The 26,848-nt window shown below is 43.9% G+C and overlaps 2 protein-coding genes across 4 annotated transcripts in view; both read left to right on the top strand.

Annotated features, from left to right (window-relative positions):
• The window catches only part of LOC106541801 (uncharacterized), a 32,297-nt gene extending 17,388 nt beyond the window's left edge, over positions 1-14,909 (top strand). The window contains exons 7-15 of one of the 2 annotated variants that reach the window (XM_087728573.1): positions 531-1,090; positions 2,837-3,137; positions 3,921-4,110; positions 5,293-5,423; positions 6,875-6,985; positions 8,040-8,237; positions 9,565-9,658; positions 12,771-12,876; positions 14,785-14,909. In XM_087728573.1, coding sequence (XP_087584699.1) covers positions 531-1,090; positions 2,837-3,137; positions 3,921-4,110; positions 5,293-5,423; positions 6,875-6,985; positions 8,040-8,237; positions 9,565-9,658; positions 12,771-12,831 — 1,646 coding nt within the window. In that variant the 3' untranslated portion in view covers positions 12,832-12,876; positions 14,785-14,909. Of the gene's footprint in view, positions 1-530; positions 1,091-2,836; positions 3,138-3,920; positions 4,111-5,292; positions 5,424-6,874; positions 6,986-8,039; positions 8,238-9,564; positions 9,659-12,770; positions 13,176-14,784 lie in introns of those variants that run through there. The other variant, XM_087728572.1, reaches the window with a different exon arrangement.
• Positions 14,910-16,272: 1,363 nt separating this feature from the next.
• On the top strand, positions 16,273-26,374 carry RNPS1 (RNA binding protein with serine rich domain 1). 2 transcript variants are annotated; one of them, XM_087728559.1, is made up of 8 exons: positions 16,273-16,343; positions 19,280-19,454; positions 20,328-20,483; positions 21,408-21,599; positions 22,924-23,026; positions 23,569-23,722; positions 24,122-24,263; positions 25,526-26,374. In XM_087728559.1, exons 2-8 carry the CDS (start codon positions 19,384-19,386, stop codon positions 25,629-25,631), a joined length of 924 nt encoding a protein of 307 aa, XP_087584685.1. In that variant the 5' UTR covers positions 16,273-16,343; positions 19,280-19,383; the 3' UTR covers positions 25,632-26,374. The 2 variants fall into 2 exon arrangements, with proteins under 2 accessions (XP_087584685.1, XP_087584686.1); XM_087728560.1 differs by lacking the exon at positions 16,273-16,343 and adding an exon at positions 16,568-16,701.
• Positions 26,375-26,848: the final 474 nt, after the last annotated feature.

Here is a 26,848-nt window from a genome sequence, read left to right as displayed (position 1 = left end):
GCCCTGCTGATGACGTCAGCGACGCGGTTTAATCGGGCGCGCTTTAGTGCCACGGGAATGACTAGCACATAGAGTCCAGAATGACTAGCACATAGAGTCCGGAATGACTTAGCACATAGAATCCGGAATGACTAGCACATAGAGTCCGGAATGACTAGCACACAGAGTCCAGAATGACTAGCACATAGAGTCCAGAATGACTAGCACATAGAGTCCAGAATGACTAGCACATAGAGTCCAGAATGACTAGCACATAGAGTCCAGAATGACTAGCACATAGAGTCCAGAATGACTAGCACATAGAGTCCGGAATGACTAGCACATAGAGTCCGGAATGACTAGCACACAGAGTCCGGAATGACTAGCACATAGAGTCCAGAATGACTAGCACATAGAGTCCAGAATGACTAGCACATAGAGTCCAGAATGACTAGCACATAGAGTCCGGAATGAGAGTACGAAATGACTAGCACATAGAGTACAGAATGACTAGCACATATTGCAAAGGAAACCTTTACCTTTACCTTTAGATGTAACTTCAGAAGAACCACAGACAACTGGAGAGCCTCCAACTCCAGCCCTGGAGTTGCTTATCAACGAAATTAACGCGGACAATCCTGGCTTTCGAGAAGACACGGAATACATTGAGCTCTTCTACCCAGGACATGCACCGTTTTCACTCAAGAATTACTGGCTCGTTCTGTACAACGGCAAGAACAACTTAGCTTACCAAGTCTTGAACCTGACGGGCTACTCAACCAACGAGCAGGGCTACTTCCTGGTAGGGAGTGCTGGAGTGACCCCCAAGCCTTCGCTCCTCTTGCCAGATTCCACCATCCAAAATGGCGTAGACGCGGTGGGGCTCTACCGCAGCGCCAACCCTGTCTATAAAAATGACATGCAGGTGACAGTCGACGGGCTGGTTGATGCCGTGGTGTACCGAGCCCGTGGTGCACAGAAAGCGGACAAGCTCGTGGCTCTTCTCACTCCTGGGCAGCATGTCCTCCATGAAAATGACTCTCATAGCACCGAGGACGAGTCCCTCAGCCGATGCCTCAGCCTGAAGCCCAGAGATCCCAAGAGCTTCCAGGTAAAATGGCAGAAGGGTTGAGTAAGAGGAGCCACAGAGATCAGCCAAGGGTCCATTTCGGCTTGCTTTTTTTTTTTTTACTCCATCTTGGTTATGTTTATCAAACGCACCAAGACCCAATTTGCTTTAGCGTAGGTCGTTGAGTCAACCATAATTGACCGGGCTAATGATATATGTGATGAATGATATATGTTATGAGGAGCAGTGGTTAGAGTGCAGTACTGCAGGCTACTTTCTGCTGACTGCCGTCTGCCAGCAGTATGGCAGATCGAATCTCACCAGGCCCAAGGTTGATTTGGCCTTCCATCCTTCTGAGGTGCGTAAAATGAGGACCCAGATTGTTGGGGGCAATAGGCTGACTCTGTAAACCTCTTACAGAGAACTGTAAAAGCACTATGAACCGGTATATAAGTGCCATTGCTATTTTCCTTCCTTCCTTCTTTCCTTCCTTCCTTCCTTCCTTCCTTCTTTCCTTCCTCCCTCCCTCCCGCCCTCCCTCCCTTCCTCCCTTCCTTCCATGGTGCACAGTGGTTAAAATGCAGGATTGCAGGCTAATTCTGCCAACTGCCAGCAGTTTGAGTCTCACCAGCTCAAGGTTGACTCAAACGTCGGTCCTTCCGAGGTGGTTTGCCTCCAGATCGTTGGGGGCAAATATACTGACTCTGTAAACTGCTTAGAGAAGGCTGTAAAGCGCTGTGAAGCGGTATATAAGTCTAAGTGCTTTTGCTATTGCTGTATTTAATTGAGAGTTGCAATAGGAGTCCTAGTGGCACAGTGGTTAGAATGCCTCTGCCTACCAGCATCCATAGTATTCATCTGGCTGGCGTCCTGTCAGTGTGTGAGAGAGTTGAGGGCTGTTTGGAAACAAACAGTATTTGCTGTGTGAGCAACAAGGAAGGAGACAGCAAGGAGCCTGGGCATAGCTTCTTCTGTACTAAAGCTGCATGCTGTGCTGATATCTGAAACTAAAACTGAAAGTGAAACTTCTCTCCTCTGCTGAACTACCATGTTGGAAAAGCTGCTTTTGGTATTGAATATTTACTTAATGTGTTATATTATATATAAAGAGAAGTTAGTGAATCCTGCTGAATCAGTTACTGGTGTGTGCTTTCTGAGAGCCGAGGTGGCGCAGTGGTTAAATGCAGCACTGCAGGCTACTGCTAGATCAGCAGTTCAGCGGTTCAAATCTCACCGGCTCAGGGTTGACTCAGCCTTCCATCCTTCCGAGGTGGGTAAAATGAGGACCCAGATTGTTGGGGGCAATATGCTGACTCTCTGTAAACCGCTTAGAGAGGGCTGAAAGCCCTATGAAGCGGTATATAAGTCTACTGCTATTGCTATTGCTATTCTGAATGCGATTGCTGCTGCAAATTCTGACACGTCCTTGCAGCAAATAGCAAACAGCCAGGTCAGCTTCAGCACATTATTGCAATTTGATTCAGCACGAACAGCTGATTGGCGGATGGATCAGGCTCCTGGAATACCCCCAATCAGCTGTTCCAGGCTGCAGGGATTGCCACAGACCATTGCCTCCTCCGTGTCTCGTGTTTCAGTGTGTAAGACGCACCCAAATTTTCACCTTCTTTTTTTGGGGGGGGGGAGTGTGTCTTATACTCTGAAAAATACAGTAACTCTACAGCATGATTAGATGGGGGAATCTGTTAGAAATTTAAAAATGAACTTTAAAAGAAATGAACGTTGAAGATTAATATGCTTTCTGGGTGCTTTCTTTTGCCCATCTCCCAGTTGACTGAAATAACGCCTCTTGGGGAAAACGCTTGCGTGTCCTTCAACTTGAATCTCTCCAAAGAGGGGATCCATAATTCTTCAGCCGTCATCAGCGAAGTGGGCCTGGCCAACGACTCGCTTCTATACAAGTTCATTGAGCTGAAAGGGAATCCCGGAGACAGCTTGAAAAAATACACATTGCACTTCTTCGGAAAACATAACCGGCCATACAACAGCATCCACCTGCAAGGAAAATTTGGAAGTGGGGGTCTTTTCGTCGTCATGCCAGGGCCAGTGTCCCTAAGTGATAAGCCTGATGGTATGTTGCTGATCCTGATCAACTCTTCCCAGAAGCCCCAAAGGTGCTTTTTTTTTTCCCCAAGAGGCAGCTGGATTTTCTGGTTTTTCTTTTGAAGACGTTTCTCTTCTCATCCAAGAAGCTTCTTCAGCTCTGACTGGATGGTGGGGAATGGCAGGGTTCACATTCCTTGCAGACAGCTGGTCATTTGCATCCTTTTAGAGGGTCATTGAGGCTACTTGGAGGTTTATCTGTGTCTTCAATGACCCTCTAGATTAGAAGGATTCAGATGGATTCAGTTTGTTGAGAGGGAAAGTTTTTAAAACCAGTTCTGTTTGAAGCTGTTTACCAATGCATTGTTGTTCCAATTTGCTGGCATTCTCCTAATCAGCAATGACTGTTTATTGTTTACACACACACACACACACACACACACACACACACACACACACACACACACACATTTTAATCTTTGTAAGCCGCCCAGAGTCACTTAGAGTGCTTTACTGCTTTTTTTAAAATTAATTTTTATTTATTTACAAACATACACAATACACAGACACCAAACTTAGACACACACTACATTTACACAATACAGTAAAAACAGGAACTTCCTGTTCTTTCTAATAGCAATTACAAATCGATACAATTTCCCTTATGCTATTTACTGCTTTTTACTGCTTAATAAAATTAAGCATTAAATTAATTACTTAATTAATTAAATGAATAAAAAAATTAAAAAATTAATTTTTTGTTAAATAATTTTTACAAAAATTAATTGAATTTTATCCCGTTTCTTTCCAGAGCAGTTGGTGATGCCCACTCTCTGGAATCGTCCATTCCCGAAGCAGGAGACCCTAACTGTAGCCCTATTCAGCCGGAAAGTACGGCTTCAATATGGCACTCCAAATATGGCTGAGAAACTAGAAGATAGTTGGACATGGAACCCTGATGTAGTCTCCCAAATGCCCTCTATGTCTGGGAAAAGAGAAAGGTGAACATCTCGTATTCCTACAGAGTCTTGTTACTTGTACTCCTATTCTGCATTTCTTTCTATAAAAACTAGGGAGGGTCCCTTCTGCGACTTTGCCACACCCACATTTCTTCTGTGGGCTCGGTTGCCTCTCATGCGGCTCTTCCTCCTTCTCGCAAGGTCGTTCTCACATACCATTAAAGGTAAAGGTGAGATAAACGTTTCCCCCATCCTGTTCTGACCGAGGCTTCCCAAGAGCATGTAGCAAACTCCTTGCCCTGACAAAACCCCCTTTTATTAATTGACTGTGAATTCTGCTCATTCACATCCAGCAAAGTCTTTCGAGGGAGGATTTACAGTCACAGACCTTATCTGGCTTGGAGAGCTGCCAGGCCGATAGCTGCAGAACTTGGCAAGGAGTCTCGGAGGGTCATGAACCAATTAAGCGAATGAATTATCTCCTGCAAACTCCACTCCCCTTTTGCTCCTCTTTTATTTCCTCTGGGAGGGCCATTCATTTTCCACCTGTGGCCTTGCTCCCAAGTCAACCCCTGTTCCTTAGCTGCTCCCTTCATCTGGCAACTCTGCGCATGCGCTCACTGGGAACAGGCTCCAGCTGTTCTTCTGCCCCACTGATCTCTGACTTTGAAGGCAGCTGATAATTGCCATATGGCTCTGGCCCCCTCTCTGCCTCCAAAACAGAGCCCTCATCATAGCCTCCCACAGACTCCAGGACTGGCCCATATTCCTACCCAATTTCCTCACTGTCTGAATCTGCTGCCAGCCCTGCTGGCTGCTGGTGGGCCACAACACATCCAGTTGTGTCCAACTCTAGGGGGAGTACTCATCTGTTTCCTAGCCAAGGGAACCAGTGCTGTCTGAAGAAATTGCCGTGGTCATGTGGCCAGCACAACTATATGCTGAGATATACGGAACACTGTTATCGTCCCACTGAAGTGGTACCTATTTATCTACTTGCGTTTGCCTGCTTTCGAACTGCTAGGTGGGCAGGAGCTGGGCCAGAACAGGGGGTCACTCCATCACATGGTGCTTGGGTCTCAAATTGCCGACCTTCCGGTCTACAAGCCCGGTGTCTTAACCGCATCTATTGAAATTGTTCCCTAGAACTATCCTTGTGATATCTGCCTGTAAATGTTTGGTCTTGCTACAAATGTTTTGTGTTTGCTTTTTGTTTCCTTGCAGAATCTGGTCATTGAGTTACTGCCCTTTTTGCAAGGAAAACTTTCTCATCTCCAACCCCACCCCAGGGATGGAGAACAGTTGTCCTCAAGAGTCTCTGTCCTTGGATCTTAGGATGTGCCTATGGACACCAAGTAAGTGGTTCTTTTTTCTCTTGCATGCATCTGGGGAGAATGAACTTATCCCTTGTGTGACAGAATGTAGCGGGGACACAGATCTTGAGCAGGGAGGCCTGGAGTCCATCGGAGTAAGAGGCAATGCAGTACAGATATCCTGTGTGAGAGAAAGTGGGTGAAGACAGCGTCTCCTCAACACTTCCCAGACTATATTGTAAATGCAGACAGTAGAGTCTTCAGTCTGGTAAGATTTTGATTATAGGTGTGAAACAATAAAGAAATCACCCTGGAAGAATCACCACATGGTTGGGGCCTAACAAATGGTGGCTGAGGAATTCTGGGAGTTGAAGTTTACATATGGCAGCTGAGGGATTCTGGGAGTTGAAGTCCACACATGGTGGCTGAGGGATTCTGGGAGTTGAATTCCACACATGGTAGCTGAGGGATTCTGGGAGCTGAAGTCCACACATGGTGGCTGAGGGATTCTGGGAGTTGAAGTCCACACATGGTGGCTGAGGGATTCTGGGAGCTGAAGTCCACACATGGTGGCTGAGGGATTCTGGGAGTTGAATTCCACACATGGTAGCTGAGGGATTCTGGGAATTGAAGTCCACACATGGTGGCTGAGGGATTCTGGGAGTTGAAGTCCACACATGGTAACTGAGGGATTCTGGGAGTTGAAGTCCACACATGGTGGCTGAGGGATTCTGGAAATTGAAGTCTACAATGATGGAATGTGATGGAATGTAGGGAGGTGATGGAATGTAGAGACGAGCTGGATTTCCTGGAGGGAGAGAGTGCATTCCAGAGGAGTGAGAAGCAGCCCAGATATCATGTGTGAGAGAAAGAAGGTGAAGACAGCCTCTCCCTAATAGTTCCCCAAGTACATTGTCAATACAGATAGTAGAATTCTCAGTGTGTCAAGATTTTTGTCAATGGGCTCAGCGTGGAAGAACTGCCACATGTCATTCTTGGTTTTGGGGCCTGACAACTTGATTCTTTTCCCAGAAGGAGGCATGATGCTACTATACCTGTGGCAGACACAACCAAGAAAAAGTCTTAGTATCATTGGGTCATATCATTGGTCAAAACCCCAATACTAGTTTTTTGTGCGATTGATTTTTTTTTTTTTGTGCTTGCCTTTAAATCAGTTTTTGACTCCTGGCGACTGCATGGACCACTAGTTCTTGCAGTTTTCTTGGCAAGGTTTTTCAGAATTGATTTGCCCTTGCTTTCTTCCTGGGGTTGAAGAACAGTGACTGGCTCAGAGTTACCCAATCTCATGACTAAAGTGGGATTAGGACTCACGATCTCCCATTCTCTAGCCTGGGGCTTTCACCATTACACCAATGTTGATTTTCTTAATACGTTTTTAATGTAGGGTTTTTACATGGCTCTTTATTTTTACAAATAAATGTTGTATGTTGCCCAGAATCAGGTGCTTAAGATGGCTATTCTTCTCTTGGTAGACTGTTCCTTCTGGCTTCAAAATCCACAGCTACAAGCTCACTTCCAGCAGACACTAGTGAGATCCATGGAAGATACCTGTTTATGTGCCATCTCTCTCTGCGCTCTGCAAGGTTTGTGACCGACACAACTTAAAAAAAAATAGCAATAGATACTGCTTCTTGAATTGATATCTCTAGGGACAATACATTCATGCCGGAAAAGACACGGCCGGTGTAAATAATGTTATTGCTTTCAATCTGCACCTCTGTTTCTGAACTTTTCAAGCTAAAATGGGGACTCTCTGGTGGGCCAGATTTTAATATATATATCTGTCCCCATCGTTCCCTGACAGAAAAGCCAAAAGATAAGGATGGAGGAAGCTACTAATATAGTTGGAAGGAGATATTCCTCCCTTGTCCAATCATGTCCAATTCTAGGACACAGTGGTCATCTCTGTTTCCTAACCAAGGGAGCCAGCTGTGTCTGAAGATGCTTTCATGGTCATGTGGCCAACATGGCTGTATGCCAGGGATGTGATTCAGGCAGTTTGGACTGGTTTGGGCAAACCAGATGCTAATTCTACATCTGATTCGTCAAACTGGTAATTGGAAGGACTGGCTGACCCTTCCTCTCCCCTCCTAGGAGTCCCCACGCGGCCAGTTTTGGATGCCAGGTAACTGCATGGCCTGCACGGAGGCTTTGGGAGGGGAAAAAGTCCAGAAACGGGCTTGTTTCCAGCCTTGGAGAGCCTCCGGAGCCCGGGGGGAGGCTGTTTTCACCCTCCCGGAGGCTCGAGAAAAACCCCCATTGTGCAGGAGGCCAAATAGGCCAAGCCTACCTAGCAACCGGGCAGAGAACTGGTTGCTAAAATTTTTGAATCCCACCCCTGCTATACGACAAAGGTACATGGAAAGCTGTTACCTTCCCATGGAGTGATACCTATTTATCTACTCGCATTTGCATGCTTTCGATCTGTTAGGTGGGCAGGAGCTGAAGCAAGTAACAGGAACTCATCCCATCATGCAGTGCTTGGGTCTTGAACCCAGGCTGCCAGCTTTCCAGCTGGCAAGCTCAGCATCTCTAACCACTGAGCCATCACACAATAAATCAGTTTAATTGGACCTTTACGGGTGGGCCTCATCTTTCGAGCCCGATTAGCTATTCATCTTCCTTGTCTTTCCACAGAATTGAATTTCACCTGCTCAGAGACCACCTTGAAACTGTCCGGTCGGATGCTGGCCAGGTCACCGGAAGAGCGGCAGCTCCTTATCCAATGGCAACAGAATTTCTCCTTACATTCCCACCCATTTTCTGTGGATGGGATATTCCTCAGAAATAATGCACCCTGCGCATCTTCTAGTGAAGGGGTACCAATATCTAAAGGTGAGCCGGTCAGGTAGTGGCCAAAGATTTTGGTGGCTGCAATCCTAATTAATCACTTGTTTTTATGGATATTTTTTTCCCAGTGTCAATTTTATAGAGAAAAACCCTGAGAATCTAATTATGAATGGTCTATTTTTTTTTTTGCGATGCTCTGAATTGAAAATAAATTAGATCATGTGATTTAGATAAACTAGATTTAGAAACCTCGTGACTGTTTTAAAATATATGGCATTTTATTCTGTACTAAAACTATTCATTCAGAAATGAGATAGTCCCACCTAGCAATATTCTGAAAAGCTCAGTACGTCTACCCCCAAAAAGTTCTGATTTAATTTTATTGGAACTTCGGCGTTATGACTGATTTCAGTTTTATTTTGGGGGATTCAAAGCTCCTGAAACAGAGGTAGTATTCAGCAGGTTCTGACCAGTTCTGGAGAACCGGTAGCGGAAAATTTGAGTAGTTTGGAGAACCGGAAAATCCCACCTCTGGCTGGCCCCACCCCCATCTATTCTCTGTCTCCCGAGTCCCAGCTGATTGGGAGGGAACGGGAATTTTGCAGTATCTTTCCCTTGGAATGTGGTAGGAATGGAGATTTTATAGTATCCTTCCCCTGCCATGTTCAAACCAGCAGTGGTAATTCCAGTGGTAATTGGCACACTGGATGCTATTCCAAAAGCACTGGAATTACATTTAAAACAATTAAAAATTGACAAAATCACCATCAGTCAAATGCAAAAAGCTGCACTGCTTGGATCTGCATGCATATTACAAAAATACGTCACGACATCCTAGGCCCCTGGGTGGGGTCCAACTAGTAACCAATGCCAAATCCGGTGAAACAACTGGCTACTGTGATACAATTGTATAATAATAATAATAATTTGGAGCACAACACACCAGATATCACGGTTGTAGAGGGCCGAAGTGTACAGTTTTCGCTGTTCCTGAAGATGCCAGAGTTGAAGAAAAAGAACTAGAAAAAACAATGAAATATCGCTACGTGGCCATCGAAACTACACGGGTATGGATGAAGCATGTAACAGTGATACCCATTGTCATCAGGGCACTTGGCACCATGTCCAAGAATTTTACAAGATACATCAAGAAATTGCAGCTTCCTGCAATACCACCAGCGGAACTGCAAAAAACTGTGCATCTTATATTTTAAGAAGGTCCTTGGTTGATACCTAGGACACTGGCAGCAAACCGTATCAACCATTAGCACCAGTCACTGGTATTTGTAATGCATTTTTGAATGTTCAGTTGGCTGAGTTTCGTGTTTAATGAATAAAGTGTATAATAATATTTTTTCCTCTTTTTCCACAGTTCCGTTTCAAGCCTGGGAAATTGCTTCTTTGACCTTGGGTTCCATGTTTCTCATTCTGCTGTTAATCGGGGGAACTGTCTATTGTATAAAAAGGTAAAAAGAAAAAAAAGAGCTGCTTTCGGGATTTGTGCTAAAGCTAAATCTAGGAACCAAAAGATGAACCTAACAACATGGATCCAGTATGAAGCTGACTTTGTCACCCTGTATGGGTATCTTCGCCCAATTTTGTACTCACTTAATGTGATGGGCAATATAGGCATTCCTTGACATACAACCATTCCTTTAAAGCAGTGTTTCTCAACCATGGCAGCTTTAAGTCCTGTGGACTTCAACTTCCAGAATTCCCCAGCCAGCTGTGCTGGCTGGGGGATTCTGGGAGTTGAAGTCCACAGGGCTTAAAGTTGCCATGGTTGAGAAACACTGCTTTAAAGACTGTTGGAAGGTATAATAGCACTGAAAAAATGATTTATGACCATTTTTCTCACTTACAACCAATACACCTCCATGATCATTTGATCACAATTCAGATGCTTAACAAATGGCACGTTTTATGACGGTGTCCTGCAGTCATGTGATCCCCTTTCGTGACTAATGGAGAAGCCATAGTTAAGAGGATGTGACTTTAATATGATTTGAGGCTGGTTGTAAGTCATTTTTCCTCCCCGGTGTTGCCCTAACTTTGAAACGGCTATTAAACAAATGGTTGAAAGTTGAGAATTATCTGTATTTATATACTTACTAGCCGATAATCCGGCGTTGCCCAGGTATTTATTTGTAAGGGGAAAATGTCCGGACCAAACGTAATTTCTAATGTCGGATTTTCCCCTTTACCAGGGAGAGCCCCCTTGTGGAGTACTGTGAAGCCGTTACCATGGCAATTCCACTGTGCTGTACAGTAGAAGCCATTTTACGACAGTACAGTAGAAACCATTTTAAGGCACAACAGGCTGTATCTTAACAGAACACATACACACCCAAGGGGTGTTAGGGATGTCTTACCCCCACAGTATTTTTTTTCCAGAAAGTAAGTTATCTGTGTACCAAGTTTGATTGAATTTGCTCAAAGTGTTCCATACACACGCATACAGCCATATAGATAGATAGATAGATAGATAGATAGATAGATAGATAGATAGATAGATAGATAGATAGATAGATGTAGATGTAGATGTAGATGTAGATGTAGATGTAGATGTAGATGTAGATGTAGATGTAGATAGATATAGCTATAGATATAGATATAGATATATAGATAGATATAGATATAGATATAGATATAGATATAGATATAGAAGATTTTGCCACATTTCCAATGTTCTTTGCCAGGGCTCAAGTTCCAGCCTCCTTGATGCTTTTGCTGACTTTTTGTGTGTGTGTTTTTGTCTGTTGTGGCCCCAATATCTAAAAATTGTAGTACAAATATGAAAATATGTTTTAGCAGTTCTTCCTCTTCCCAAAAGCATGGCTTCAATCAGGTTTGATGAGGAAATGCTTGCATATACCTAAGAAGAAATATATGCAAATATAATTCACCCATATAACTCGCTATTGTATAGAGAGCATATCTTTTTAGCATGCTGCTATGTACTTTATACTGAAGATTAAAAGCTGTAGAAAGGTAACGGCATCTATAGCGTCTGGCACACAGAATTGTTTATTTTACCATGATTTGTTGAATAACCTGGCCACAAGTTAAGCTATTAACCACATATGCTTTTGCATTCTTAAAAGGTGGATTTCATATTTCAACATGTCCCTGCTTGCTTGCTTTGAACTAAAACGTGCTCAGCTTCCTTAACTGCATTACTGAGGACAGTTGGTGTCTTCATGCATTATAAAACAGAACACAGAGATCAGTTCCATTTACGTCCCTGGAATCTATACAGGTAGTCCTTGACTTATAACTGCGACAGAGTCCAAAATTTCCATTGCTAAGCAAGGCAGTTGTTAGGCAAGTTTGGCCATTTTACCACCTTTTTCGGCAAAGCAAATCAGTGCGGTTGTTAAGTGAACCGCGCGGTCGTTAAACAGATCTGGCTTCCTCCATTGACTTTTCTTGTTGGAAGCCTTCTGGGAACATTAAAAATAGTATTCACTTGAACCCGGGACAGAGCAGCTGTCATAAATACATGCCAAGTGGCCAGACTTTGAGCATAGGGAGGCTGCAATGGTCATCTGTATGAAAACTGATCATCAGTCAGTTTTTTCAATGCCATTGGAACTTTGGAGAGTCACTAAACAGATTGGTTGTAAGTTGAGGACTACCTGTATAAATGTTTTGACATGTTCTAAGACAGTGTTTTTTCAACCTTGGCAACTTAAAAGTAGTGTATGTGCTCATCGACTCCCTGGGGGATTCTGGGAGTTGAAGTCCAGACAAATCTTAAAGAAGTCAGTATTTCAGGCAAACTCTGCCTGCCGCCTGCAGTTCGATCCTGACTGGCTCAAGGTTGACTCAGCCTTCCGCCCTTCCGAGGTTGGTAAAATGAAGACCCAGATTGTTGGCGGCAACATACTGACTTTGTAAACTACTCAGAGAGTTATGTAACGTGCTATTGGCTGGTATTTATGCTTAAGTGCTGTTGCTACTGCCATGAAAAGAAGAACTAGGAGTGACATGATAGCAGTGTTCCAATATCCCAGGGGTTGCCACAAAGAAGAGGGAGTCAAGCTATTCTCCAAAGCACCTGAGGGCAGGTCAAGAAGCAATGGGTGGAAAGTAATCAAGGAGAGAAGCAACTTAGAACTAAGGAAAAAATTCCTGACAGTTAGAACAATTAATCAGTGGAACAACTTCCCTCCAGAAGTTGTGAATGCTCTAACACTGGATGTTTTTAAGAAGAGATTGGACAATAATTTGTCTGAAGTGGTGTAGGGTTTCCTGCCTAAGCAGGGGGTTAGACTAGAACAGTGTTTCTCAACCTTGGCAACTTGAAGATGTCCGGACTTCAACTCCCAGAATTCTGCTGGCTGGGGAATTCTGGGAGTTGAAGTCCGGACATCTTCAAGTTGCCAAGGTTGGGAAACACTGGACTAGAAGACCTCCAAGGGACCTTCCAACTCTGTTATTCTATGATTCTATCTCTGCTCCTCTTTCTGTTATGATAAGCAGAGCAGAAACAGCCTCCTCCAATCCTCACCTCATGCCATTATGCAAATAAAAATCACACTACTCTCCTAACCTATTTCCTTCTGGGTTTTTCAGACCACAGAATTACAATAACATTGAATTGAATGATCGCTGTGAGATTCTTTCAGCCATCTGACTCTACCAGGAAGTGCCTCAGGCTATTTTGGGATCTAACAAAGAGGTAAATCTCAGAAGAAGGTTCCAGCCAACTGACCGCCTTGTCAACGGATTAAATTCCCGGAGTATTTATTTATTTTGAGGAGGATGTTTTTATGTGTGTGAGAAAACCTACCTCTTTGTCTCTATAAGCATATCTCACTGCCAGGTTGGGTGAAAAATTGGTGGAGGTGCCATGATATTTCCCCCACCCAACATTAAAAAAAATGTGTAGCCAAATTTCCTCCTCCCTAATTTATCAGTGGGAGGTAAAGTGCTCTGCTCATCACAATCAGGGAAAGAGGGAGAGGGGGAGAGAGGGGGAGAGAGAGAGAGAGAGAGAGAGGGAGAGTGGGAGAGAGAGGAGAGAGATAGGAGACCAGAGGAGAGGAGAGAGATGGAGAGAGGAAGAGGGAGGGAGGGAGAGAACAGAAGCAAAACTTTTCTTTAGAGGCAGAAAGCCTTAGATTCAATTCTAATAAATCCAGAATTATTTATTTTGGAAAGAAAAAGGGTGGGATAGGCGGAGATCTGCTCAACTTACTTCACCTTCATGGATTGTTAATTGGATCTAAAGTGACTTTGCTTTCCTAAGCAATGAACTGTTTTAGTTGTGGGGTGTGTTGCCACTGACAATGATGGATGCCTCAAAATGTGTTTGTGAAAGGGGCCTGCTTTCCAGGCAGAGAAAGCCTCAGGTTCATTTCCTAGTTCAGGAAACAGGAAAGATCAGTTCAGGCAAAACATTTTCACAAAGCCATCGTTTCAGTTGACATTTTAATCTGTGGGCAAGGAGGTAACTGGACTCCAAGTGGGTTCCTAAGCTCATTTCCTATTGTCTAAGCAACAGAAGTCAGGACATAAGCAAAAGGAAAATAAAAATAAAAAGAGGTCACCCTTGTCCCAACATTCCACTTTTCCCCAGAATTCCCCAAATTCCCCAAACTCAGGAATTTGTATAGAAAACCATTGTTTGTAGTTTTCACCTTGCTCTGCAGCCTTGAATTTCTTGCTGGCAGCAAAAAGACCACAGCAAAGATTAAAACCCAAAGCAATAACACAAAGAGAAGGTGGTATAAATCGTGAAGGCAATCTTCCACAGGGAAAAGCCCAAAATTTGGTATCCTCTGAAATGTGCTGTCCCAGAGCCCGTTTCTCACACCTCTGCAGGTGTGAATAGGAGGTCCTTGGTGCTCCTTGAATCAGACTGTATTCTTGTAGCTGTTTCATTACCCAACTAGATAACATCATCGATGCTAGAAGGGAGTGGCGTTTGCCCTTGTAGCATTGATGATGTTACTTAGTTCGGTGATGAGATTTAATCAAATGGGTAGGTGCGACATTTGCTTTCAGGCACACGCTTGATTTAACTGGGCTTGTAGAAACTGCAATTTTGGGGAGGATCAATTTTTAACCAGCTACTGCCCTCTGCTGATCCCCTAACATTGCAGCAATTGCTTAATTAAATTTCCCATCCATATACAATATTTTTTGCTCATCTGATCCATGTACAATATTTTGCTCATCCCATCCATAAACAATATTATTGTAGAATAGGGGTCTCCAAACTCGGCAACTTTAAGATTTGTGGATTTCAACTCCCATAGTGCCTTAGGCAGGATTTGGGGGGGGGGTTGTTGATACGTTTGCCAAGTTATAAGGTTTGGAGACCCCCCCTGCTGTAGAAATAAGGAAGATGACCTTGACAGCAGAGGGGCATTGGCTCAGTGATTTAATGATGCTAGAAATGGTCTCAGCTCAGGCAATTGGAGCCCTAGTTCTTACATTTTTTTCCATTTAAAAAAATCATACCGTTCTCTTGGTTTTTCCAGTTCTGGCATTCGGGCAGTTGTGAAATAAATGTTTAATTGCTTATTTGTTCTTTGGCCTCTGATCACAGAGAACTTACGATGTTTGTTTTTGCTGTCTTTAGGCTCGAAATTTATTTATCTTGTTTATGGTCGATTGTATTTTATTCTTGTTGTGAGCCACGGGAACTCAGAATGTCTGGGCGGCATGCGAATGGACTGAAAAATAAATAAAAGAAAAAGTTGGGAGTCCAAATGCAGCTTTCTGATTGATTTTTCCAGTTATTAAACCTATCAAGAGATCTGAAGCTTCTTTTTCTGACAATACATTTACAGCATTTCCCCCTCTCGTTTTTTCTCTCTTTTTCAACTTTTGTTGGAGATGGATGGCTTGGCCTTCAGCTGTCCCTGTCACAATTAAAGCAGGGGTCCTTTACAAATGGAGGAATACCTTCCCTTTGCTATCCTAGTTAAGCTAAGCAACTGAGACCTTCAGCACTAGGGAACTGTCAACTTGAAGCACATATGTGTGGCTGACTCTTTTAAGGAAGAGATAATGTTCACCCTGCACTACAGGTAGTTCTCGACTCACAACCATTTATCTGGCCACCATTCAAGGTTACTATAGCACTGAAAAAAGTGACTTATGATCAGTAAACAATGGGGTTGAGTTCACACAACATGCTTCATCACAAAGTAGTCACACTATAACAATCATATGTGAATAAGACCATTTTGGGCTAGTGGATAAAGCACCAAACTAGAAACCAGGTGATCATGAGTTCTAGTCCTGCTTTAGGCATGAAGCCAGCTGGATTCATCTGGAACCTGCTGCGGTGCTAGTATAATCTGCAACATCTGGAACCTGTGGATGGTGCTGGAATGGTCTTCTGCCACATCTGGAATCCGTTGTATTGCTAGCACAGTCTTCTGCCACATCTGGAACTTTGCTGGATGCTAGCACTCTTCTGCAACACCTGGAACCTGGCATGGTATTAGCAGCCTCCCGAAACATCTGGAATCTACTGCATGCTAGCATGGTCTTCTGCAAAATCTAGAACGGGCTGCGGTGCTAAGGCCTTTCGTTTCCCAATTTGATCCTCTTCCCGAAAAATGACGAGTGCTATGTACTACAACTCCCATGACTCCGAAGCATGGGAGTTGATGACAATTGTGATCCAACCCATCGGGCTACATTTGGTTGTTTGTAAAAATAAAATTAAAAGGGGGGAAAAAGTGGAGGACATTGGGTGGGGTTTTTTTCCCCAACTTAGAATAACTTTATTGTCAATTTGAGTGTACACTAATCGGCATACATTAAAATGTAATTTCGTTGCATTCAGTTCTCAAAGGGTCTTCTCGTCTAATTGACTGATTTAATCAATCACCTCTAATTAATTGATCCACCTCTACCTCTAACTAATTGTTCTGGTGGTTTTGCATGCACTCATCGCTGAAAATCTAGCTTTCTTGACGTTCCCCGCCAACAGCAAAATTCGCGGGTCTGGCCCTTTAAAAAAAGGGGGGGGAGTCGTAACCTTGGAGACAAGAGGCGTCTAAGAATTCCAGCACTCCTTTCCCGGTCGCCGTCTTTGACGCCATCCGCTTGCGCCCAGCTCTGCGGAAGGCGGCAAACGACGTCACCGCGAGCGCGACGGAGGAACAACGGGCGATCGCTGAGGATGTAAGTAGCGGAGAGCCGCTAATCCGTCGCCATCCGGCTCAGGGACGGCCGTGAGGGCGCCGGGGAGCGCTTCGCCGAGCCGCCGGGGGCTTCTCAGCAGAGTCGGCCTGGTGGAGGAGCGTGAGGCCGCCTCGGGAGCACGGGAGGCCCGGGGCGGAAAGTGGGGAGGGGAGGCTCCTCTGTATACGGACGACGGGGCGGCGTGCGGGTGGGTGACGTAGAACCGAGCTGGCTCCGCCCCTTTTTGGCCTCTTGCTCAAAGTAAGTTCCTTGGGGAACTAACGGAGCTGCTCCCCTCTTTTATTCTGGGGGGGGGGGGGGAGAAGACTGGATTCCCCAGTGATCCATTGTAGATCTCGTAAGTAATTTTTGCACCACTTACAATTGCTGTAAGGTTTTGCATGATTTGCTGCTGTTATTGCAAAAAAGAAAAAGAAATCTGATTTATTCCACTTTTTTTTGAAGCGTGGAGAGGCTATTCAATGCCCCCCCTTTGGATTATTTTTATTTAAAAATTGCATTATGCACCCCTTCAATCTAGTTGGATTGTGGGTGGTTTTCAGGGTGCATAATAAGGCGGCGTGAATAATGCGGAGATATAAAAGGATATATCGATTCCGGGGTAATAAAACTCAAGTCTTGCATTAGGTGGCTTCCAAACAGTCCACCAGTTTTCCAAAAGGCCCTATGGGATAAACTGGAATTCAGACTAAAATCTCAGGGAGGTGCTTCGTTTTGGGGACTTGTATTCCTTTCATACTGAAGGAGTTAAGGGAAACTGAGATAGTGGTGGAGCTTGCTATGTGGGTTGAAAAATAAAGCTAGGATAAAGAGAATAGCAGTGAGATAAATAAATGTTATCTGGGTGTTTTTTTTAATTGTGCATTAAGAAAATATCTTGTTCCGTCTCTTAAAAAATAATTAATTTGCAGGTTTGTTTATATGCCAACAGTGTTGTAACAGATTGTCTTAATGTATGCCTTCCAGATGAAACGAGTGCTTATGGCATTCCAAGCTAACATATTTCAGTATTTAAATAGTCAAATAATGTCATAATGCCTGTTGTGGCCCTGATATCTAAAACATTGCAGTACAAACTTTAAAATAGGTTTAGCAGTTTATTCTCTTTCCAAAAGTGTGGTTTGCTGGGGAAATGTTTGCATATACTTAAATAGAAATATATGCAAGTATATACTATTGTATTGAGAGTATATCTTTTAGCATGCTGCTAAAAGATATTATACCTTATACTGAAGATTAAAAATTGCAAAAAAATAATTGCATCTCTAGCGACTAGAACATAGTGCAGAATTGTTTATTTTGCCATGATTTCTTTAGCAACTTGGCCTGGCTCACATATTTATTTATTTATTTGTCTTGTATGCCGCCCACTCCCGGAGGACTCCGGGCGGCTCACAAAAGACAAGGGAAAGGGGGAAAACGAGACAAAAACAACATATTAAAAACAAAACCGGGAGGGTAGCAAGGGTCCGGATCTCAACAGGGAGCTCGTTCCAGAGGACCGGAGCTGCAACAGAGAAGGCTCTCCCCCGGGGAGTCGCCAGCCGACATTGGCTGGCAGATGGAATCCGGAGGAGACCTAACCTGTGCGATCTAATTGGTCTGAGAGAGGTAATCGGCAGGAGGCGGTCTCTCAGGTACCCAGGTCCGATGCCATGTAGGGCTTTATAGGTAGCGACCAGCACCTTGAAGCGGATTCGGAGACTAATAGGTAGCCAGTGCAGCTCGCGGAGGATAGGTGTAACGTGGGTGTACCTTGGTGCACCCACAATCGCTCGCACGGCTGCATTCTGGACTAATTGGAGCCTTCGAACACTCTTCAAGGGCAGCCCCATGTAGAGCGCATTACATATAAAGTTCAGCCATTAACCAAAGATCATTCTTGGTTGGATCACACTTATCCCAAGCTCTTTAAGCAAGGGCTGTAAGTCTGGGAGCTCTGCTCCCCCAAATTTTATTCATGCTTAATTTTATTCATATTCAATATTTAATTTCATATTTAAAGATCTGTATTTGTGTCACAAGATCTTACAAAGCTAACCAAAGTGTGATTCTAGGTTGAAATCCCGAAGGTGCTTTTTCAGGAGGCAACTGGACTTTCTTGTTTTTTCTTTTGAAGATGTTTTGCTTCTCATCCAAGAAGGTTCTTCAGCTCTGACTGGATGGTGGGGAATGGAAGGATTTTATATCCCTCATTGATATTCCATTCCCCATTATCTTGTCAGAGCTGAAGGAGCTTCTTGGATGAGAAGCAAAACATCTTCAAAAGAAAAAACAAGAAAGTCCAGTTGCCTCCTGAAAAAAGCACCTTTGGGACAACCGTGAACTGGATGACTGAGAATCTCTACAGACTTCTGGGTTGAAAGGATTTGCAGGTGACAACACCGTTGCCCAGGAAATGCCAGAATGCAAAAAATTATTTAGTCTTCGAGGAGCCTTTCGTGTTCCTCCCCCCCTACTTTAAAGATACAATTCTTGGAAATCTCTAGACAAAAAAAAAACCCTGTTTACTATGGTGGCGAAAAACCTGCATTCTTTTTTTGTTTAGTATTAGAAGATATTCAAATACAGTATCTTGTAAAGTGCACGATGAAGATCAGTGTTTCTCATCTGAGCAACTTTAATTCGTGTCAACTTCAGCTCCCAGAATTCTCCAGCCCACCAGCTCCCAGAATTCTCCAGTCCACACAAATTAAAGTTGCTCAGATTGGGGACACTGATTTAGATTGTTCAGCAAGGTGCCATTTTCAGCCAGGTGTAATTTGCTGTTACCGCCCAGCCAATGCTTCGGGGACTACAGTGCTTCGCATGAATAATGCTTTAGTGTCACCTGCCGTTCTTATCAAGTAGGATTTCCCCCCCCCCTTTCCTGCCTATATGTTAATTGTCTCTCAATGCTTTTATCTTGTCACTAGGCTGCTCTCTGGAGCTTCTTGCACTCGCTTAGGGATCCGTTAGAAGTGAGCTTTCAGATAAGTGAGGCCCCCCGCAGAACTGCTTTGGGACTCGGAAGGGGAAAATGGAGCTGTCAGGAATGAAAAAGAAGAGCTTGCTAGCCATCAAAGAAAATAATAAAAAGTCCAGCACTAGGTAATCACTGTTTGAATTTTCAAGGCCTAGATTCTCCTAGGAGCTGGAGGGGGTGGTTGTAGGAGGAGGGGGAGAGAGAGCTTTGCAGCCTACTAGGACTCCCATGGAGAGCATACGTACAGACAGTACTTGCCTTAACGACGACAGTTGAGCCCAACACCTCGGTTGCTAAGTGAGGCAGTTAAGTAAGTTCCCCCCCCCCATTTTTCGACCTTTCTTGCTGCAGTGGTTAAGCGAATCGCTGCAGTTGTCGAGTGAATCTGGCTTCCTCATTGACTTGGCTTGTCCGAAGGCCCCAAGAGGTATATTCATCTTATCCTGAGACATGGCAACTTGTCATAAATAGGAGCCAGTTGCTAAGCGTCCGAATTTTGACCATGTGACCCTGAGAATGCCGCAATGGACATAAGTGTCGAAAACGGTCATAAGTCACTTTTTCCCCCCAACGCCACTGTAACTTTCAATGGTCACTAAACGGATAGCCGAGGACTATCTGTAATTAGAAATGCTTCTCTTTGCTCCTTTCATAATTTCCGCACCTGGCTCTGCCTTCCTTTAAACCTGCTCTATAGAGGCTGGGAATTTTGTGATGTCATCATGCTGTTGTGATGCGGTGGCCTAGAGGCGGAGCTCTCGCCTCACAATCAGGAGGCTGTGAGTTCGGTCCTAGGTAGAGGCAGCTATTTCTCTGGGCACGATGAGAATATGTCTGCTGAATATAACTCCTCATTGGCGACAGGAAAGGCATCTGGCCAGTAAACATTCCGCTCCATTCAGTTGCCCAGACTCTACCCTGCAAGGTGTTATGAGGGGTCATTAAAAGGAGATGATCGTGCTTGGTTAGAAGATAACTCTCTGGCCTTTTGGTTAAAGGGCTCCCTCTCCAACCAAACGCAAAGACCGGACCGAAGAAAAATCCAAGGACCGGTCCAAGGACAAACCAGCCACAAAGGAGTCTGGCGAAAAGGACCGTGGGCGTGACAAAACCCGCAAAAGGCACAGCGCCTCCAGTGGCAGCAGCACCACCAGGTAAATAGAATCCTAGCATCCTTGAAAAAATGTGAACGTAGGGCCACATTGTGGTTCCCGGGAGCTAGAAACTCACTTCCCGAGGACTTGTGGTGGTGGTGGTGGAGGCAGAGTTTAAAGCTTATCCCCCTAACTAGATATGGGGCTCCAAGGATGTGAAGGGCCCCATTTCCTGTGTGTATTAACACGGAAAGTAACAGTTTTACTTGTTGTCGTACATATTTACCTGGTACTGTTTGAATGGTTTTCGTTGTTTTTATGGTGCCCATTGCCCAGAGTCACTTGTTGGGATGGATAGCTGTAGAAATCAACCAACTACGGTATTTTCCAGAATATAAGACGCAATCCACCCCCCCCCCCAAAGAAAAAGTGGGTGGAAATGTCTGTGCGTCTTATATAGCAAATATTGCGGGGGAGGGGGGTTGGTGCGGAGCCAATCAGCTGTTCTAGAATGGCCAGTGGAGGCGGTGGCAAACTGATGGCAGCAAATGGGCCACGCCAAATGGGCCGCGGGGATGGGGGTGGTGGGTGAATGGGTGGCAGCGAACGGGCCAGATGAATACCGGATGGATGATGGGAGGCAGAGGCAGATTTCTTTGTTTATAGTTTTCCTCCCCAAAAGCTAGGTGCGTCTTATAGTCTGAAAATTACGGTAGATTATCATGTTATGTATTTCCATTCACCATGGGATGAGGAATTTTGGAGATAATGTCCAAGGAGGGTGTTCTACTGGTCTGGTCTTAGCCTCCCATTCTTGCTATAAGGTTTTGAAAGAAATGATCCATTAAAAAAAAAACATTACTTCAATTCCTCTTTCTTTGATGTGTATGTGGGGGTCGAACAGAGCTCCTTGCAAGCGTTCGACATCGCGGGAGTTGATTCTGCTCAGTTTGGGTGATAGATTTGCTGCTTGTCCTCTGTCAGGTCTCGGTCCAGTTCCACCTCCAGTTCGGGGTCCAGCTCCAGCACTGGGTCCAGCAGTGGCTCCAGTTCCTCTTCTGCATCAAGCCGTTCGGGGAGCTCCAGCACCTCCCGTAGCTCCAGCTCCAGCAGTTCTTCGGGCTCTCCGAGCCCTTCCCGGCGTAGGCATGACAATCGGAGACGGTCCCGATCCAAGTGAGTGGGCATTGCCTGGGAGGGGATGTGATCAAACTGAAATTGGGATGAGGAGGCTTAAAGTCTTGTGAGTTGGGGACTAGTTTTCACCCATGGCTTTAAATCAGAGGTTCCCAATTCATTGGTCCTTTTATGAAGAGTTTCAGATTATTTACCGACCCCCATATTATTTTAATAGTGATATGGATATTAACAGTAATGATACTGTATATACTCAAGTATAAGCCGAGTTTTTCAGCCCACTTTTTGGGCTGAAAAAAGCCGCCTCGGCTTATACTCGAGTCAGTGAAAAATTTGCCCGAAATGGAGGAGAAAAAGGGGCGGGGCCATGCTGCTGGGTGACGTTCGTGAATGGCCCGGTAGCTGCTGCATTTCCCACCCTAGGCTTATACTCGAGTCAATAACTTTTCCAGTTTTTTGTGGTAAAATTAGGTGCCTCGGCTTATATTCGGGCCGGCCTATACTCGAGTATATACGGGTAACTTCAATATTGATCTTGGTAGTCCATTAATCATCGGAGGTGATGTTAACCATTCTGGAAAACACTGCTTTAAATCTTTGTTGGTGTGATTGTTGAAAATAACAGTTGATTACGTTTCCCTGAAATGCTAAGTCAGCAACGAAGAGTTAGAATGCAGAACATTGTAGGCAAAAGTCCCATTGTGGCTCAGTGTTGAGCCACAAATTCCTTATATGATTTAGTAGAATGTAAATGCCAGATTTTTTAAAAAAACATATATTTTTAAAAAGCCTAAAAATTAGGAATTTGCTATCTTTTAAAACTAACATATTTTATGAAAAGGCAAAAGCTTTCAAGAGGTGCAGCTCCTTTTATCAGGGGCAGAGTGGCTAGACTGGAGTAGGGGTGAGGTAGGAAGCAAGGTGGGGATGATAGTTTGATTTATGCAGATGTAAACAATGGGTTCTTTTTATCACATTGCAACTGTTAATTGATAAGGTACTTGTAATCACATGAATTTGCATAATCATCTTATTTGCTTTCCTTCCCCCCATCTTACCGCATTTTTAATCTTACATCTAACTACATCTAACCTACATATCTGATGATGAGAACTGCAGCTCCTGAAGGCTGGTGCCATTTAATAAGATTTATTAATCAGAAGAGATGCTACCAAACTACTGATGTCTTTTGCTACCATAGGTTTAACACAGCTGTCTTCCTATCATGCCTGAAGATCCAATATTGAAATGTACATTGTTCAGGCACGCTGTTGTATAAATAGCATGCCATTTAAATGGTAGCCAGCAGCTGACTTTTACTACAAGCTTGCTCCTTAGAAAATGATCTCTATTTTCTCCCAAGATCTAAACCAACCAAGAGAGATGAAAAAGAACGGAAGAGGAGGAGTCCCTCCCCTAAGCCCACCAAAGTTCACGTCGGGAGGCTTACTAGAAATGTCACAAAGGTAATTGCAACCAGGCACTTAACTGGATTCAAAAAGGAGAAAAATCAGACCCCAAAGGAGCAGAAATCAAAGTTATAATTTGAAGGTTGGGAATTTGGGAGTCAAAATTGTAAAAGAGCTTAGGTTGGGCTTGTGAAAACATGAGTATCATTTCAGGAGGAATAACTCAGGATTACATTTGATCATCCTGCTCCTCCATTACCTATTCCATTGGTGGTTTCCCATAGTTTAAGAGAGGCTTTTCCCCACTTGACATACCCAGTTGCTGTCTGATGCTTTTTCAGTAGTAAATTTAATTGCACCTGCCAATTGAGCTCTCTGTCTTAAACCTTGCTTCTATCACCGCTAGTATTTCTGTATTATTTTTCTTTTAAAGCTAAAGATAAGATAAAGCAAACTTGAAATAGAAATCCCTCTTCATGGATTTGGCTGATATGCGTACATCTCAAGTTAAAGGCGTAGCTGTTTCTTATTCAATATTCTTTTAGAAGGCTGAAGATAATGGGAACGTATAATGATACCAGGAATTTTTTTCCTTTTAGGATCACATCATGGAAATATTTTCTACTTACGGAAAGATCAAGATGATTGATATGCCAGCAGATAGGCTCAACCCCCACCTTTCCAGAGGCTATGCCTACGTAGAGTTTGAGAATCCAGACGATGCTGAAAAAGCATTGAAACACATGGATGGAGGTAGGGGTCTGGAATTAAGAGGGTTCCAGATCAAGTGTCAAGGAAAATTGGGATGGTGGTGGAGGGGACTCCTGTGGACATCAGGTGGCTGGCTGGGGAATTCTGGGAGTTGAAATGCACACCTCTTCAAGTTGCCCCGGTTGAGAAACTCTTGCCCAAGATACATTGCTAATGGTTGGGAAACTTTCATCTCATTGACATGTTCTTCCTACTGACTTCCTTTTAACTTGGTATCCATCCATTCCCAGTGCGCCTGCTTCTTGCATTTTCTCTGTGTATGCTTCAAGAACAGTTGCCCGCTGGCGTTTTAAGCAGGCGGAAGTAGAAAATGTGGAAGTAGAAAATAGAGAAGTTTGGTGGCTGCAGCACTCAATGTTTTTTCTTCTGTGATACAAACAGGTCAAATCGATGGGCAGGAGATTACCGCCACAGCTGTTTTAGCGCCTCGACCCAGACCTCCTCCGAGGCGTTTCACCCCTCCCAGAAGGATGTTGCTACCGCCCCCTATGTGGCGCCGCTCACCACCACGCATGAGGAGAAGGTAGGTGGCCTTAATCAGCAATACGGACGCCAGCCCTTTCATGCTTTTAGATCAAGAAACAGACACTGCAGAAATGTCATTCTGTGTTGCAGGGTACAATGATATCTTAAAAAGTTGTCAAAATTTCTTACCTTGTATTGAACAGAATCAGGGTTATTTGAAGTTTTTTCTTCTCGCACTGCTGTCAATTTCTGGACTGTGTAGTCTCTTCTCTGAGTCTCCCCTTAATGGCTCCTGCATTCCTTTTAAATCCCTTCACAGTAAGACCAGGGCTATTGGGGTTAATCAGATATGCATATTCTGACCGAGGCTTCCCAAGAGCAGGAAGCAAACTCCTGGTCCCGACAAAAAACCCTTTTTATTAATTTACTGTGAATTCTGCTCATTCACATCCAGCAAAGTCTTTCGAGGGAGGATTTACAGTCACAGACCTTCTCTGGCTTGGAGAGCTGCCAGATATCTGCAAAACTTGGCAAGAAGTCTTTGAGAGTCACGAACCAATGAAGCGAACTAATGGTCTCCTGCAAACTCCACTCCCCTTTTGCTCCTCTTTTATTTCCTCTGGGAGGGGCCATTCATCATCCACCTGTGGCCTTACTCTCAAATCAACCCCTGTTCTTTAGCTATTCCCTGCTCCTGGCAGCTCTGTGCATGCTCACACTGGGAGCAGGCTCCACCTGTTCTTCTGCCTCACTGATGTCTGACTCTGAAGGCAGTTGATAACTGTCAGACGGCTCTGTCCCTCTCTCTGCCTCTGACACAGAGCCCTAATCAGAGCCTTCCCCAGACTCCAGGATTGGCCCATGTTCCTCCCCAACCTCCACATTGTCCAAATCTGCTGGCCGCTGGCAGGCCACAACTATGCCTCTTTCTCTTCTGCTCATGCATTTCTACTGAAGCAGTATTTTTGTAGCGGAAGTGTATGTAACTTGTCACAATAAGTTTGCTGAAGTTTTCAATTGTCAGAAGGCTTCTTGAAACCCTTCTCTGAGAGCCATTATTGTGGTCACCAAATAAAACTTTGGTTTTATTATAAAGAGACATCTGTCCTAGATCCTTCCAAATGCACCCAAGAAAATTGAGTTTTCCTGCAGAAAAGTATAAGTATAACCTTTATTGTCATTGTACTTAAATACAACGAAAAGGGCAGACAATAAATAAATAGCTTGCAAAAACATCTTTGAATTGTGCTGATTATACTGTACCAAGTACAGGCGGCTCTTCTTCGTCTGAAGCTCTTCCATCAATCTATTTCCTTTCAGATCCAGGTCTCCCAGGCGCAGATCCCCAGTTCGCAGGCGGTCCAGATCCAGATCTCCAGGCCGGAGGCGTCACCGCAGTCGATCCAGTTCCAATTCTTCTCGATAAAACGCAGGACAAGGCAGCTCTGTTTTTTTTAAAGTTAAAAGTGCACCCATTTAAAATGGTCTCTTTTTTTAAAGGAAAAAACAATGGAATCAGAATAAAGGAAAGAGGCGGTTGAGAAATGATAAAAACCAGCTAAGAATCTTGGATCAGATTGGGTGGAGATGTTCCTTTGGTTTTGCCATTCTCAAAGATAATTTGTTATTTTAGAGAAAAATCTACAATTCCAAGAAAATTGCTTGCTTTTCAGACATGCCAAAATGGCTCGGACATATATTTCAATGTCAAAATGTTTTTGTCCCCTTTCACTAAATCAGTAAATTTTTATACCCTCACTTTGTTTCTAATCCTCTCTTGCCAGCCCAAAATTACATCTTGGCCATTGGCCGTATTGGTTGAGTCTGTGACAAATTGAAAATATCCCTTAAATTAAATTCTTTATATTAGTGGTACAGAAAAAAAAAATCCCAGTTCCTGCCAAGAACGCTGTAAATTCTTTTGCTTTTTAAAAGATGTGCAAAATACACGAGCTGAAAAATAGTATTTTCCTGATCTGTTTGGGAGGTGGGTGGGAGCGAGGATTTTGTGATCGGAATAACCGAGATTCAGATTCTAAAAGGCCAGCGAACCTTCAGCCTGTTGTACAGTCATTACTATAAAGTTTGATTTTTGTATAACTTGGTGGCATCTTGTTGTCATGTTGTGTTTGTACTTGTGTAGAATGACAAATAAACCCGTAAGGTTTAGGGTGTGAAAGAATTCTTGCTCATTGGAGTAGTCATCTTGGTTTAATATTTGAGCACATAGGTTTGCAATAAATGCTGGGTACCAAGGATCAGAAAAGCTGACCAGTGTGTCTAGATTAGGCTTCCCTAACCTGGTGTCTTCTGAGTCAGTTAGAATTACAACTCGCAGCTAAGATGAATTATCCCAGCATGGGCGGATGGAACTATATTGGGGCGAAGTTAATATACTTAATATTTTAATTCCATAAACCAGTGTTTCTCAACCTTGGCAACTTCAAGATGTGTGGACTTCAACTCCCAGAATTAAGAACCCCTGCGATGGACAGTTTTTACATGGTTGAATCTTGCAATTTCTGTTAATACCTACGTAAAGGGCAGTTTACAAAGGGACGCAGTGGTGATCAGAAAGGTTGGCAGTTTGGCAGTTCGAATCCCTAGCGCCGCGTAACAGAATGAGCCCCCAGTACTTGTCCC

This window comes from Thamnophis sirtalis, unplaced genomic scaffold (genome assembly GCF_051295495.1).
Source record: "Thamnophis sirtalis isolate CommonGarterSnake01/CBP01778 unplaced genomic scaffold, rThaSir2_p1.2 scaffold_14, whole genome shotgun sequence".
Lineage (NCBI taxonomy): Eukaryota > Metazoa > Chordata > Lepidosauria > Squamata > Natricidae > Thamnophis > Thamnophis sirtalis.
The sequence above is the reverse complement of the archived record's forward strand: the minus strand, read 5'-3'. Positions and strand labels throughout refer to the sequence as shown.

Excerpts from the sequence above, each read along its gene's own strand:
- RNPS1 (XM_087728559.1), top strand. The coding sequence starts at position 19,384 with ATGGAGCTGTCAGGAATGAAAAAGAAGAGCTTGCTAGCCATCAAAGAA. Across the intron at positions 23,027-23,568 it reads TTACTAGAAATGTCACAAAG|GATCACATCATGGAAATATT; the intron begins GTAATTGCAACC and ends TTTTCCTTTTAG. Across the intron at positions 24,264-25,525 it reads CCACCACGCATGAGGAGAAG|ATCCAGGTCTCCCAGGCGCA; the intron begins GTAGGTGGCCTT and ends ATTTCCTTTCAG.